The sequence below is a fragment of the Piliocolobus tephrosceles genome, chromosome 10 (genome assembly GCF_002776525.5).
Source record: "Piliocolobus tephrosceles isolate RC106 chromosome 10, ASM277652v3, whole genome shotgun sequence".
NCBI lineage: Eukaryota > Metazoa > Chordata > Mammalia > Primates > Cercopithecidae > Piliocolobus > Piliocolobus tephrosceles.
This window is the reverse complement of record NC_045443.1, coordinates 93,154,389-93,168,090: the sequence shown is the minus strand read 5'-3', so window position 1 is coordinate 93,168,090 and position 13,702 is coordinate 93,154,389. Positions and strand designations below refer to the sequence as shown.

Genomic DNA, 13,702 nt, shown 5'->3' with positions numbered 1-13,702 from the left:
GGGGAGGGGAGGAGAAGCAGCAGGGAAGAAAAGAGAAAAGAAAAGAGGAAGGGAAGCAGGGAGTGAGAGAATGGTGTACCCAAGTTTTCCCATGATAAAATTTGTCTGTATATGCAAAAGTGTTTTCTTCAGTTTTAATTGAAATAGCAAATCAAGAATATAAAATTGGCTTTTTAGCTGCCTAAGATCTCTTAGATATACCCAGGAATAAATAGTAACTGGCCCAGCTACAACTAGTAAACAGGAAAGGAATGATACAGAAATTAAATAGGGACGCTGAGCAGCAGTCACATAGTAAAGCATTAAAAATAAAGGCTATGGCTGGATGCCCGTAATCCCAGCATTTTGGGAGGCTGAGGCGGGCAGATCACTTGAGGTTAGGAGTTCAAGACCAGCCTGGCCAACATGGTGAAACCTTGTCTCTGCTAAAAATACAAAAATTAGCCAGGCATGGTGGCACACACCTGTAACCCCAGCTACTCAGGAGGCTGAGGAAAGAGAATCGCTTGAACCCACGAGGCAGAGGTTGCAGTGACCTGAGATCATGCCATTGCACTCCAGCCTGGGCGACAGAGCAAGACTTTGTCTCAAAATAAAATAAAATAAAGGCTATGACTTTTGTATTTATTTGCATTATGTATTTAAATGTGTGTAGAAGACAGGAAACATACTTAAATACTGTACATTTATTTTTTAAAGCTTTAGAGGCAGATCTCATGCATCTTACCCTTGTTTTGGGTAGGATGTACAAAACTCAGGAGACACAACTTCAGTAAATGAAAGGCAAATCATAATTCAGGTTGTTTTCTTATTAGACTGATTCAAGCATTTTTTTTTTTTTTTTTTTTTTTGTGAGACAGAATCTCACTCTGTTGCCCAGGTTAGTGTGCAGTGGCGTCATCTCGGCTCACTGCAACCTCCACCTCCTGGGTTCAAACGATTCTTGTGTCTCATCCCCCCGAGTGGCTGGGATTACAGGTTTGCACCACCACGCCCAGCTAATTTTTGTATTTTGAGTAGAGATGGGGTTTCGCCATGATGACCAGACTGGTCTTGAACTCCTAGCCTCAAGTGATCTGCCTGTCTTGTCCTCCCAAAGTGCTGGGATTACAGGCGAGCCATCATGCCTGGCCATAATTTTATTTGAAATTAAATATACCTTGAATATTGTGGAACCAGCTACCATTGAACATAATGTATATAACATTGCACGGACCAATAGAAAAATGTTCCCTAGGATAGTAAAGGGTTACTGTACGGCCTTTCACAGAGTAAAACGCATTTATAACTTTTTCTTATTTTTTTATAGCTTTTCATCCACTAGCAAAAATAGTTGATAGCAGAAGGAAAGAAGAAAATGGTGCCAAAAAGAAAAATAATATAAAAGATCTCATTGTATCTACTATTTAACTTCACACTTAATTTATATATAACAGTTCAAATTGTGTCCTTTCCTCTTTAAAGCTGTGTCTCGAAATCATCTCCCTTAAGTCCCCCTTGCTCTAAGAATTCAGCAGGCAGCTGGGCAGCTTTTGGAATGACTTCGCTATTAAAAATCCGCCTCAGAAATTCTGTAGGGCCTTGGCCTTTTCAGGAGAAAACAATGTTGGGAGCCTGGAGGTGCTGCCGAGGGAGTGGCCGCCGGGGTCGTGGTGAAAGACCTTGACAAGCAGCTTCTTTCCCAGCTGAGGGCCTTGAACTTTGAGTTCTGTTTCTAGAAAAGCTAAATCAGGAGCAAATACTTTTAGGGTATTTTTCTCCCAGTGTAGCTTTTACTAACAAAATAACAAAAGTTAGAGCCATCAGGTAATATTAAAGGAGGCCAGTTTCAAAGGGGTAAGATGCTGAGTTCCATTGGTGGTTTCAACGGCGAGCTTGAGATCACAGATCACTCCCTCAGTGGAAGGCAGGCAGACTCCTAGAGTTCTAGCAGAAGGTGGGAATAAAGATAAACTGGCAGCAATACCTCCTTTGACTCCACCATCAAAGGCTATAGCAATCCCTTCAGACTAAAGCGAGCCATAATGGTTCCATTATGTTCCTGTTTTGTGCTTGTGTTTGTGCTTTTTATATTCATGCAGGTTGACCGCTGTGACTCTTGTCCTACATGATATTTCTGGGCAGCAGGACCATAGATCACACTCTCCTTTTTTCCAACATACTCTGATCCACAAAATGAGAGTAACAGGTTAACTTTTTTATTTTTTATTTTATTTATTTATTTTTGAGACAGGGTCTCGCTCTATCACCCAGGCTGGAGTGCAGTGGCACGATCTTGGCTCACTGCAGCCTCTGCTTCCCAGATTCAAGCGATTCTCCTGCCTCAGCCTCCTGAGTATTTGGGATTACAGGGACGCACCACCATACCCAGCTAATTTTTGTATTTTTAGTAGAGACGGACTTTCGCCATGTTGCCCAGGCTGGTCTCGAACTCCTGACCTTAAGTGATCTGCCTGCCTTGCCCTCCTCCCAAAGTGCTGTGATTACAGGAATGAGCTTCTGCACCTGGCCAATAGGTTAAATTTTTTTGTGCAAGGAAAAGAACATATAACAAGAGAGTAACTTAATTCCATAGAACTTGGAGTAGTCAAGAAAGCAGTGTTCCTCCCTGATACAAAGGCACGGAGGCTATTTTGAAAGCCAGTCAGATCATTAGTTTCCTTTTAAAAAAAACCATATCTGCAATGAGGCAGTTCATTGCTCCTGTATTCTCATGCACCCTGAACTACCTTGGGTATAATGCTTACTGCCCTGTTATTATCTATAGTTCTCTCTTCTCTCACTCAAGAGATACGACTTTTAGTAGTCATCTTTGTATCTTCGGCCCCTAGCATAGTTCATGTTAACCTTAAAGTTCAATAACCCTTTGGTAAAGTTGCGAGTGAATGAATGAATGAGTGGTGAGCATTTTTATACAAATATGTTTCATCTAGATAATAATATCAGTTTTTTTTTTTTTTTTTTAGCATTTGGTGCCACTAGATGCCTGATACATTTCTAAGTATTTACATACCTGATCTCAATCCTCACAAAACATCCCTGTGGCTTCCTTCATTAATGAGAAAACTGACAGCTGAAGAAGTTAATTTCACAAGGTCTTATAAATAATAAGCCTCATCACTGGAATCTAGTTCTGGTTAAGATCTAGTCATTTAGTCAGATTCCCAAGCTTGTGCTCTTACCAACTTTATTATATTGCCTCTATTTTATTTTCTGTCTTCTGAGAAATCTTACAGCAAATTTCCAAACAACTGTATTTATTGTCAGCCTTTGTGATTGATACAAATATTAGTTTTAGAGCCTTATGCATGCACAAGATATTTGAAAATGTGTCCATCCATTGTTTCATTAACAGGTGTGTTTCCTGCTAGAAAGTCCTACACAGCAGCATTGCGTCCTTTTCTATAAATGCTCCAGGGGCCCTGCTTCACTTTCAGATGTATTACTGCACACATGTAACTATAGATAAAATTTCTATCACATTCAGCAATTATCTAAATTCATTACTTGAAGGGAATCTGTTGTGAAATCTTTTGTAAAGTACTCATTTCCTCTACCTCATCTGTTTCAAAACTTTTGCACTGTTACCATAGATTTTCTTCCAGTAGAACACTTGGGTAAAGAAGGTACCAGCCAGGCGCAGTAGCTCACGCCTGTAATCCCAGCACTTTGGGAGGCTGAGGAGAGTGGATCACCGGAGGTCAGGAGTTTGAGACCAGCCTGGCCAGCATGGTAAAACTCCATGTCTACTAAAAATACAAAAATTAGCTGGGTGTGGTGGCAGATGCCTGTAATCCCAGCTACTCGGGAGGCTGAGGCAGGAAAATCACTTGAACCCAGGAGACAAAGGTTGCAGTGAGCCGAGATCACACCATTGCACCCCAGCCTGGGCAACAAGAGTGAAACTGTCTCAAAAAAAAAAAAAAGTACTATTCAAAGCAAGTCTCATGCATTATTGATGAACTCTTGTGTAAATATCTGGAAATTAAATTGACATTTTTAATAATTTTGTTTTGCTACCATGGTTGTGAGTGAGAGCAGGTTAGGGCAGATGTTTTAGGGTGAAAATGATGACTCCAATGATGAATGATCTACCACCTAGGCCACACAGCTTCTAAATATACCTGGTTACCACTCAATGTAGTATTTTGGCTCTTAAGGACAGTTCACCACAGCTGTGAACACTAAAAATTATAATGAAAAGAATAATTAATGTCAGCATAATAGTATATGATGATGGTTCACCTGGTCTAACAAGAAGACAGGACGGGCATGGTGGCTCATGCCTGTGATCCCAACACTTTGGGAGGCCGAGGCAGATGGATCACTTGAGGTCAGGAGGTCAAGACCAGCCTGGCCAACTGGCAAAACCCCATCTCTACTAAAAATACCACAATTAGCCAGGCGTGGTGGCACATGCCTGTAATCCCAGCTACTCAGGAGGCTGAGTCACGAGAATAGCTTGAACCTGGGAGGCAGAGATTGTAGTGAGCCAAGATTACGCCACTGCACTCTACCCTGAGCAACAGAGCAAGATTCTGTCTCAAAAAACAAACAAACAACAACACCAAAAAAAAAAAAAAAAAAAAGACAAAGCTGAAGTTAAGAACTTATGTTGCCGGGCGCGGTGGCTCAAGCCTGTAATCCCAGCACTTTGGGAGGCCGAGACGGGCGGATCACAAGGTCAGGAGATCGAGACCATCCTGGCTAACCCAGTGAAACCCCGTCTCTACTAAAAAATACAAAAAACTAGCCGGGCGAGGTGGCGGGCACCTATAGTCCCAGCTACTCGGGAGGCTGAGGCAGGAGAACGGCGTGAACCCGAAAGACGGAGCTTGCAGTGAGCTGAGATCCGGCCACTACACTCCAGTTTGGGTGACAGAGCGAGACTCTGTCTCAAAAAAAAAAAAAAGAACTTATGTCACTCTGGGTCGTAACTTTGACATTTATTGTGAAAAAGTAAGTTCTTGGGTTGCATTTTAGAATCAACAATTAGTAAGAAATATACGCTGGGGAATCAGAACTGAACCGGAACATGAAGAGATCCTTTCTCCTTCCAAACAAGAAGAAAATACGTTTGCATTTTGGAAGAAAATAAGAAATGTAGATTGTATGTGTCAGATATTTACTGCTATCAAGCTTCAGGAGATGAGTATGCAAGACAGACCTCGCTGTGGGTCTTGAAAAAGTATGCCATGAAAGATGTCGGGGCCTTCTGCCTGGAGCTAGTTCTGCATAGTTTCCAAATGGTATCTTTATCTTGTAATTATGTGAGAAGTCACACTGACAGAAATCTACTAGCACATATGACAGAAACACATTCTTCTCTGGCCATTCCTGAAATGAGTGTAGCTTTAAAAATATATGGTAGAGGCCGGGCGCAGTGGCTCAAGCCTGTAATCCCAGCACTTTGGGAGGCCGAGACGGGTGGATCACGAGGTCAGGAGATCGAGACCATCCTGGCTAACACGGTGAAACCCCGTCTCTACTAAAAAAAAAAATACAAAAAACTAGCTGGGCGAGGTGGCCGGCGCCTGTAGTCCCAGCTACTTGGGAGGCTGAGACAGGAGAATGGTGTAAACCCGGGAGGCGGAGCTTGCAGTGAGCTGAGATCCCGCCACTGCACTCCAGCCTGGGTGACAGAGCGAGACTCTGTCTCACAAAAAAAAAAAAAAATACATGGTAGAAGGGACAGGTCAACTCCTGAAAACGCTTGCATTTTCTATTAGAGGAAAAGATAGGAGTGGTGGACTACCATATATTACCATAGAAGGGGTTCTTATAATATCTTTCTTCTGGCTAAATCTCTCCTATCTGCTTTAAGAACCAAACTGACTTAACTGAGTAATATAGTAACTGTAGGTTTCATCATCTTAAAATTACATAATTTTCATACTAGAGTATGAGAATTCATTTTAAGTAATGTCAACACTATTTTGAATATAGCATTTTGATATATTTATATTGCATACTATATAATCCACATGAATTATTTCTTCATTAGAAACAAACCATAAATCAATAGTGCTTTGACACTTTAAGAGAAAAATGCCTAAATGTTCTCATAATAAAAACCCAGTGAAGAAAAAAATTAGGAAATTTAATGTACAGACAGTGATTACCATAACTGTATGAATATAAAGATGTTCTCCTTAGAATCTCAATGTTTGAGAGGCAAAATCTTTACTTTTCTCGGTATTACGATTTTTAAAAATCTTGGAATAATTCTTCTAAATTTGGGATCTCTTCAAGGACCGAGACTATTTTATTCAAGTCAGATCTCTGGCACTTTGCACAGTACTTAGCACATGGCAGATTCAAGTTAGATCCCTGGCACTTTGCACAGTACTTAGCACATAGCGGGTGCCCATTAAATGTTTGCTGAGTAAGTGAATAGGTAAATAAATGCTGCCTTAAATACACACATTATTAGCCTTTCAAACAATGTCTCCTATGCTGTTTTCCTCCATTGTCCTTTGTAAGTAGTGCTTACATCATGGTGTTTTAATTCAGTTCAAGGGTCATTTTTGAGCAGCTGTAATCTAGCATTTGCTAATGTCTTACTAAGTGCTAGTGACGTACATTATCTCTGGTTTAGTCCTCAAGAAAACCTGGTAAAATAGAAATGTGGGACTCAGAAAGGTAAAAGAAATTTCAGCTAGGAGTTAAACTCAAGTCTGCCTCCACTAAGCACTGCAGGGGATAGGTGAGTAAGGCCCATGCTCAACTTCAAAGAGCTTACAGACTGGTGTGATAGACAAAGAAAGCCCCCAGTTGTCTAATGCAAAGAAGAATGCGATCAGAGCTATAAGAAGAAATATTTCTTTAAAGCACAGGAGGGTTACAAAGAAAAGGTAAATCATACTCAACTGCATTGGAATAAGGAATGACTTCTAAAAGAAGGTGGACCTGTCCCTTAGATGGGCAAGTGTAGTGACTGCCGTGGCTTCACATTTGGTGAGATGGGAGGGGGTGGCAGAGGGAAGGGTGCTGAACCCCACTTTTCTTTTCTGAATATCATTGTATGTCAAAAGTTCTGTCTTTAACGGGGAAGATACCAACAGAGCTCCTACCTTGAGCACGCTAACCACCCCAAATGGTTGAATGGCAGCAACCCTTAGGGGTGACATTTGATATAAGTTTTGAAGGACATGTAGAATTTTGAAAGATTGTTATGGGAAGAAACATTTCAATATTGAAATTAATAAAGGAAAAGAAACAAGAAAGATGGAGGGTGTGTCTAGAAATTGTCCCAATTAATTAGAACAAGGGCTATATGCAAGAGAATAATGAGAGGAAGGACTGGAAAAGTAGGCTAGGGCTCTGCTACGAAAGACCTTACATGTTTGGCTAAGGGGTGACCACATTTTGAAAACTACAAATGCTTCATAAACATTAGAATTATTATAATTAACATTTGTTGGTGGAGTGAACCAATCAATGAATGAGATTCTAATAAATGAATGAATATGAGATTCTTCTCAAGAAGACAATTCATACCTTTGGCAGAAGAAGCAATATTTCATGCTCTATTGTAGTGGTTCTCAATGAAAGAGAGCTTATGGGGAGGGGTGGCAGGGGGAGGTTGCACAGATGTTAGAAATTTTTTGCAAACCTCACACATTCATACTGATCTGAGAACTATGGCTGTAATGATTATTGGTTAAAGAGAGGAAAGACAGATCTGAACAGTAGGACAGTACACTATCGGGGCCTGTATTTCTCCAGCTTCTGTTCTCACAAAAGTCACCAATGACCTCCTGATTGACAGGCCTATTGTCCATCGTATGTGACTTGAGCATTCTGCATTGTTTGACACTGTTAACTGCTTGAAACTTTCTCATCCTTTGGCTTCTTTTTTTTTTTCTCCTCCTTCTCTACCTTCTCCTTAATAATCTTTTTGCAAGTTATTGCTCCTCCAACTGCCAGTACCTATGGATGTTTCCACCATGTTCTATCCTTGATCATCTTCTCACTCTACACACCGTCCCTGGGAAGTTTCATCTAGCCCTCCTAATTTCAACTGCCGTTGGGTGACAACTCTCAAAACTTTTTTGTGACCCCAACTTTTCTCCTAAGTGTCAGAATATTTTCAGGATATATTTAAGATAGCCTTTAAGCATCTCAAGCTTAATGTGTTTGATCCTAAACTCATTCTTTTTCCTTTCCTTTCCTATCTCCACCCTCAACATGGATCTATCTGCCCCAACTTTCTCTAGTCCTCTCTTCTAGATCTTTGTGAATAATGTCACTAATCATTCAGTTTCATGAACTAGACACCTGAAAATCTTCCCCAACTTCTCTTTGTCCCTCAACAACTCTTTCTTTCTCTTCCAGATGGTCTCCAAACCGTATCTATTCGAACTTTAAAAAATAAGTTTTTTGTATCCAAACTTACCTCCCATTCCCACACCTACTGTCTTAGTCATTTCCTTGCTGTCTTTCTTTTCTTTGATTATCCTGCCACCATCCTCTCCCCACTCTAGTCTATACAATGCCTCCAAAGTGTCTGTCAAAATTCAATTTTAACCATGTCATAATTCTGCTTTACAACTTCTTATGATTCATTATGCCCATAGGACAAAATTCAACCTCCAAAGCTAGGCATTTCCACAACCTGGGATCCTATCACCATCCGACCTGACTCTACATCTTTTCTTCTGCCTCATCTCCTTCAGCTGCTTTCCACTCAGTGTCCACTCAGGCACACAACTTCTCACATTCCCCACATGGGCCACGCCCTTTCACATAGGATTCCCACAGCCTGGAATGTCCTCCAAGTCAATTCCACAAATGCTGATTAGGGCATCTATGATGTACTAGACACTATTCTGGGGCCCCAAAAATAAAAATAAGAAGATAAAGATCCTTCTGTCAATAAATTCAGACTCTAGTGGTAAGGAAGACAGGCATATCAACAAATAATTTTTTTTAAGAAGCTGTTTTGTGGCTGAGTGTGGTGGCTCATGTCTGTAATTCCAGCACTTTGGGAGGCTGACTCAGGCAGATCACTTGACATCAGGAGTTCGAGACCAGCCTGGCCAACATAGTGAAACTCCATCTCTACTAAAAATACAAAAAATAGCCAGGTGTGGTGGCGGGCACCTATAATCCCAGCTACTTAGGAGGCTGAGGCAGGAGAATAGATTGAACCCAGGAGACAGAGGTTGCAGTGAGCCGAGATTACACCACTGCACTACATCCTGGGCCAAGACTCCATCACAAGAAAAAAGAAAAAAAGGCTGTTCACTAAATTATGTTTACATGGAATGTCTCAAACAGATTTAAGGCTGCAAACTTGTTAAATTTTATAATTGTTTGCTTTTCAAAGTGAAGCTCAGAAATACTTAAAAATAGCTGTAACATTCGCATTAGGAAAGATGATGTTTATTCCAGTTTGCATTTTTATGGTGAAATAAAATCCTTTTCCAATGGGAAAAATAATAATAATGATGCACTATGATAGGCACAAAATAGAAATATACGCAAAGAGGCAGCATAGAGGAGAGAGTACCTAACTGTCTAGAGGGAGTGGTACAAGAAAGCCTGTCAGAATCTAGATGGACAAGGTGGGGAAAGGCCACACAGGCATGGCCAAGGGCCAGGGGCACTGAGGCATCAGAGAGCGTAGCATTTCCAGGATGCAGTAAGAGCTCCCACACAATGCAGAAACGTAAAATGCAGTGGAGGTGAACGGTACACCCAAAAATGGCTAAGACGGTCAACTGTATGGTATGTGTTTCTTACCACAATTTATTTATGAAAAATTTATTTTAAAAAGATGCACTGGGGAAAGTGTCTGAAGATTGAGCTGGAATCAGCATTTGCCTTCCTTGCCCTCCTTTTCTTTTCTTTCTTTTTTTTTTCTTTTTTTCTTTTTTGTTTTTTTTTTTGAGACAGAGTCTCACTCTGTCACCCAGGCTGGAGGGCAGTGGTGCAATCTCAGCTCACTGCAACCTGGACCTCCCAGGTTCAAGATTCTCCTGCCTCCTTCAGATTCTCCTGCCTCAGCCTCCTGAGTAGCTGGGACTACAGGCGTGCACCATCACGTCTGGCTAATTTTTGTATTTTAGTAGAAATGAGTTTTCACCATGCTAGCCAGGCCGGTCTCGATCTCGTGACCTCAAGTGATCCATCCGCCTTGGCCTCCCAACATGCAGGGATTACAGGTGTAAGCCACCACACCCAGCCCCTTGCCCTCCTTTTCAACTTGCTAACTCCTATTCATCTTTTATGATCTGGCTCAGATCGCTAAATGACCCCTCCTTTGTGGATCCCACCTGATTCCCTCAGCCTGTGTTGCCTTCACCTTTCCTCTGTGTTCCCACGGTGCTTTATGTATACCTCTGTTACAGCACATCACATGGATGCAAATCTTTTATTTACTTCTCTGTTTCCCCCACAAGACTGTAAGTTCCCTGAGGACTGGCACCATTTCTCAGATAGACATAGATCCTATATCTCTATAAGAATTATCTGACGGGCATAGTGGCTCACACCTGTAATCCCAGCACTTTGGGAGGCCAAGGCAAGAGGATCACTTGAGCCCGGGAGTTCAAGACTGCCTGAGCAACATAGTGAGACCCTGTCTCTACAAAAAAAATAAAAATTAAAAACTCGCCAGGTGTGGTGGCATGTGCCCATAGTCCCAGCTACTTGGGAGACTGAGGTGGGAGGATCTCTTGAGCCTGGGAGGTCGAGGCTGCAGTAAGCAGTGATGCGCCATTGCACTTCAGCCTGAGTGACAGAGTGAAAGGAAAAAAAAAGAATTATCTATTGGATTAATTAATTTACTATTAATTAATAGTAATTTATTACTATTCTCTAAAGAAAAAAAGAATTATCTATTGGATTAATTAATTTACTATTAATCATGTACCAGACATCACACTAACTGCTTTGCATACATAATCTCTTTTTATCCTTACCACTGCATGAGGATAGGTCCCATTTTTATTTTCATTGCAGATAAGGGAATTGAGGTGAGAGCCTAGGTATCTTGCTCAAAGTCATACAGTTAGTCAGTAGTGGAGATTTGAAGCCAAACTGATATTTTAAAGGAAAAATAATCAATAAAAGAAGTTTCCAAGGGGAAACATGAGAGAACAGGGTTGAGAATATTTGTTGAGAAGGTGCAGCATGAAGAACTGGCCTCTTCAGTGTGTGACTGCATGAACTCTCCGTGACATGTAGATACCACAATAAGGAAAGCAAGATTCAGGAAAGTTATATTTCTCGCCTGAGGTCACAGAGGCTCTGGGAGGCAGAGCCGTCAGTCGAGGTTTCTCCCAGTGTTTCTCACTTGATTCTCAGAGAAAGCAGTGGGAAGATGAAAAAGATTTTGAAATGGAGAAAAGATTTTCCAGAGGACCCTACCAGCGAATTAGAATCAGACTAAGTGGGTAGGTTGATTGAGAAGCCTAGGGAATTTCTGAAACAGCCACTGTAAGAAATATTATTTTTTTTTAAATCCAGGTAAAATTGAATAAATAGAGTTGATGGGCCAGGCACAGTGGCTCACGCCCGTAATCAATGCCAGCACTTTGGGAGGTCGAGGTGGGCAGATCGCTTGAGTCCAGGAGTTTGAGACCAACCTGGACATGGTGAAACCCCATCTCTACAAAAAATACAAAAATCAGCTGGGCATAGTGGCTTGTAACCTATAGTCCCAGCTCTCTGGGAGGCTGAAGCAGGAGGATTGCTTGAACCCAGGAAGTTGAGGCTACAGTGAGTGGAGATAGCATCACTGCATTCCAGCCTGGAACAAGAAAAGACCCTATTTCAAAAAAGCAAAAATAGAGTTGGCGAGCATTGGTTTGGAGATAAAACTGAAGTTAGGGCTCATGAATTTGTGATAAGGCCAAAAAGCACATTTCACACTTACATATATGTGAAAAAAGTGTGTCTGTATGTCTGTATACAAACACACATATATATATGCACTTTGTTCACTATTTTTGCCATCCCAAGAACAAAGAAATGACTGCAGGTTGTCAAACTGAGCAATAAGCAATTTTGGGAGTAGGGAGAGGGCTAAGGAGAAGGACTTTTGATTAGTATTAAGGACTTGTGGCCAGGCACAGTGTCTCACACCTGTAGCCCAGTACTGGGGAGGCCAAGGTGAGAGGATTGTTTGAGGCCAGGAGTTTGAGAACAACCTGGGCAACATAGCAAGACCTTGCCTCTACAAAAAAAAAAAAAATTTTTTTTTAATTAGCCAGGCATGATGGTGCCAGCTTGTAGTCCCACCTACTCGGGAGATTAAGGCAGGAGGATCGCTTGAGCTCAGGAGGTTGAGGCTGCAGTGAGCCATGGGGATAACACTGCACTCTGGACTTGGTGATAGAGTGAGACCCTCTCTCAAAAAAAAAGAAAGAAAAGCTCCTCAAAAGAGCTACTGTTCGCATGCTCGAATTCCTCTACTCCCATTCTCCCCTGAATCCTCTTCCACTGGGTTCCATCTCACTATGTATTACACTGAAACTCTTCCTGTGAAGAACAGCAGCAGCCTTCATGCCATTCAATGCAATACTCCATCACATGCCCCATCTTCTTTGACCTCTCAACGTCTGCCACAGCTGATGCAGCCCTCCTTCTTGAAACCTTCTTTGTTTGGCTTCCAGAACACTACACTCTGGCGATGTCTTTTCCTTTCTCACTGAATCCTTCCACTCTATCTCTTTGCTGGTTCGTCCTCATCACCCCAACCAAAGGGCATTCGTATTTCATGCCTTCTATATTAGGATAAATTATATGTTTATTTTTGCAGCAGACATGCTTTTCTGATTATATCTCGCTCATCTGTCATTTAATTAGCTTTCATTCTCTGAGCATACACTCGCTGGCTAAAGGAGGAGTCTCAGAAATATGCTGTGTGGTAAAGGGAAGCCATTTGGGGATGGTCAAGCCTAGTGTTCACACAGGTGATCTACAGTCACTCATGGTCCTTGCGTGTCCTCTCTGTGCTCTCTATTGTAGCATGTTCCTGCCATCCAGTAGGATCAGCTGTCCTTCCTGCCAACTCAGTGACCTTCTGCGACCCCAGCAATGGTGACTGCCCTTGCAAGCCTGGGGTGGCAGGGCGACATTGTGACAGGTGCATGGTGGGATACTGGGGCTTCGGAGACTATGGCTGTCGACCATGTGACTGTGCGGGGAGCTGCGACCCTATCACTGGAGACTGCACCAGCAGGTGAATGTGCATGGCTCTTGCTCTCAGCTGCATGTATTTCAGGCTCTTTTGAAAACCTATAGTGATTTGGAAAATCTTGCATTCTGTTAATAAAGCAAAAATATATTTGCACATCCCTTTTACAGAATTTTTGTCAGACCAGGCACGGTGGCTCACACCTATAATCCCAACACTTTGGGAAGTTGAGGCAGGTGGATCACTTGAAGTCAGGAGTTCGAGATCAGCCTGCCCAACATGATGAAACCCCATCTCTACTAAAAAAAAAAACAAAAACAAAAAAAATTAGCTGGGCATGGTGGTAGGTGCCAGTAATCCCAGCTATTCAGGAGGCTGAGGCAGGAGAATCCCTTGAACCTGGGAGGCAGCATTTGCAATGAGCCAAGATTGCACCATTGCACTACAGCCTGGGCAACAAGAGTAAAACTCTGTTTTAAAACAAAACAAAACAAAACCAAGAATTTTTGTCAAATTACAAACTCAAGTAATTTGTTCTTGCAAGATTCTAGAGAT

The 13,702-nt window shown here is 41.8% G+C and overlaps 1 protein-coding gene across 2 annotated transcripts in view; it reads left to right on the top strand.

The window, feature by feature from the left end:
* NTN4 (netrin 4) overlaps nt 1–13,702 on the top strand; it is a 123,651-nt gene that overhangs the window by 84,353 nt on the left and 25,596 nt on the right. For both annotated transcript variants that reach the window (XM_023230363.2, XM_023230290.2), the window contains exon 6: nt 12,979–13,192. In XM_023230363.2, coding sequence (XP_023086131.2) covers nt 12,979–13,192 — 214 coding nt within the window. The remainder of the gene's footprint in view (nt 1–12,978; nt 13,193–13,702) is intronic.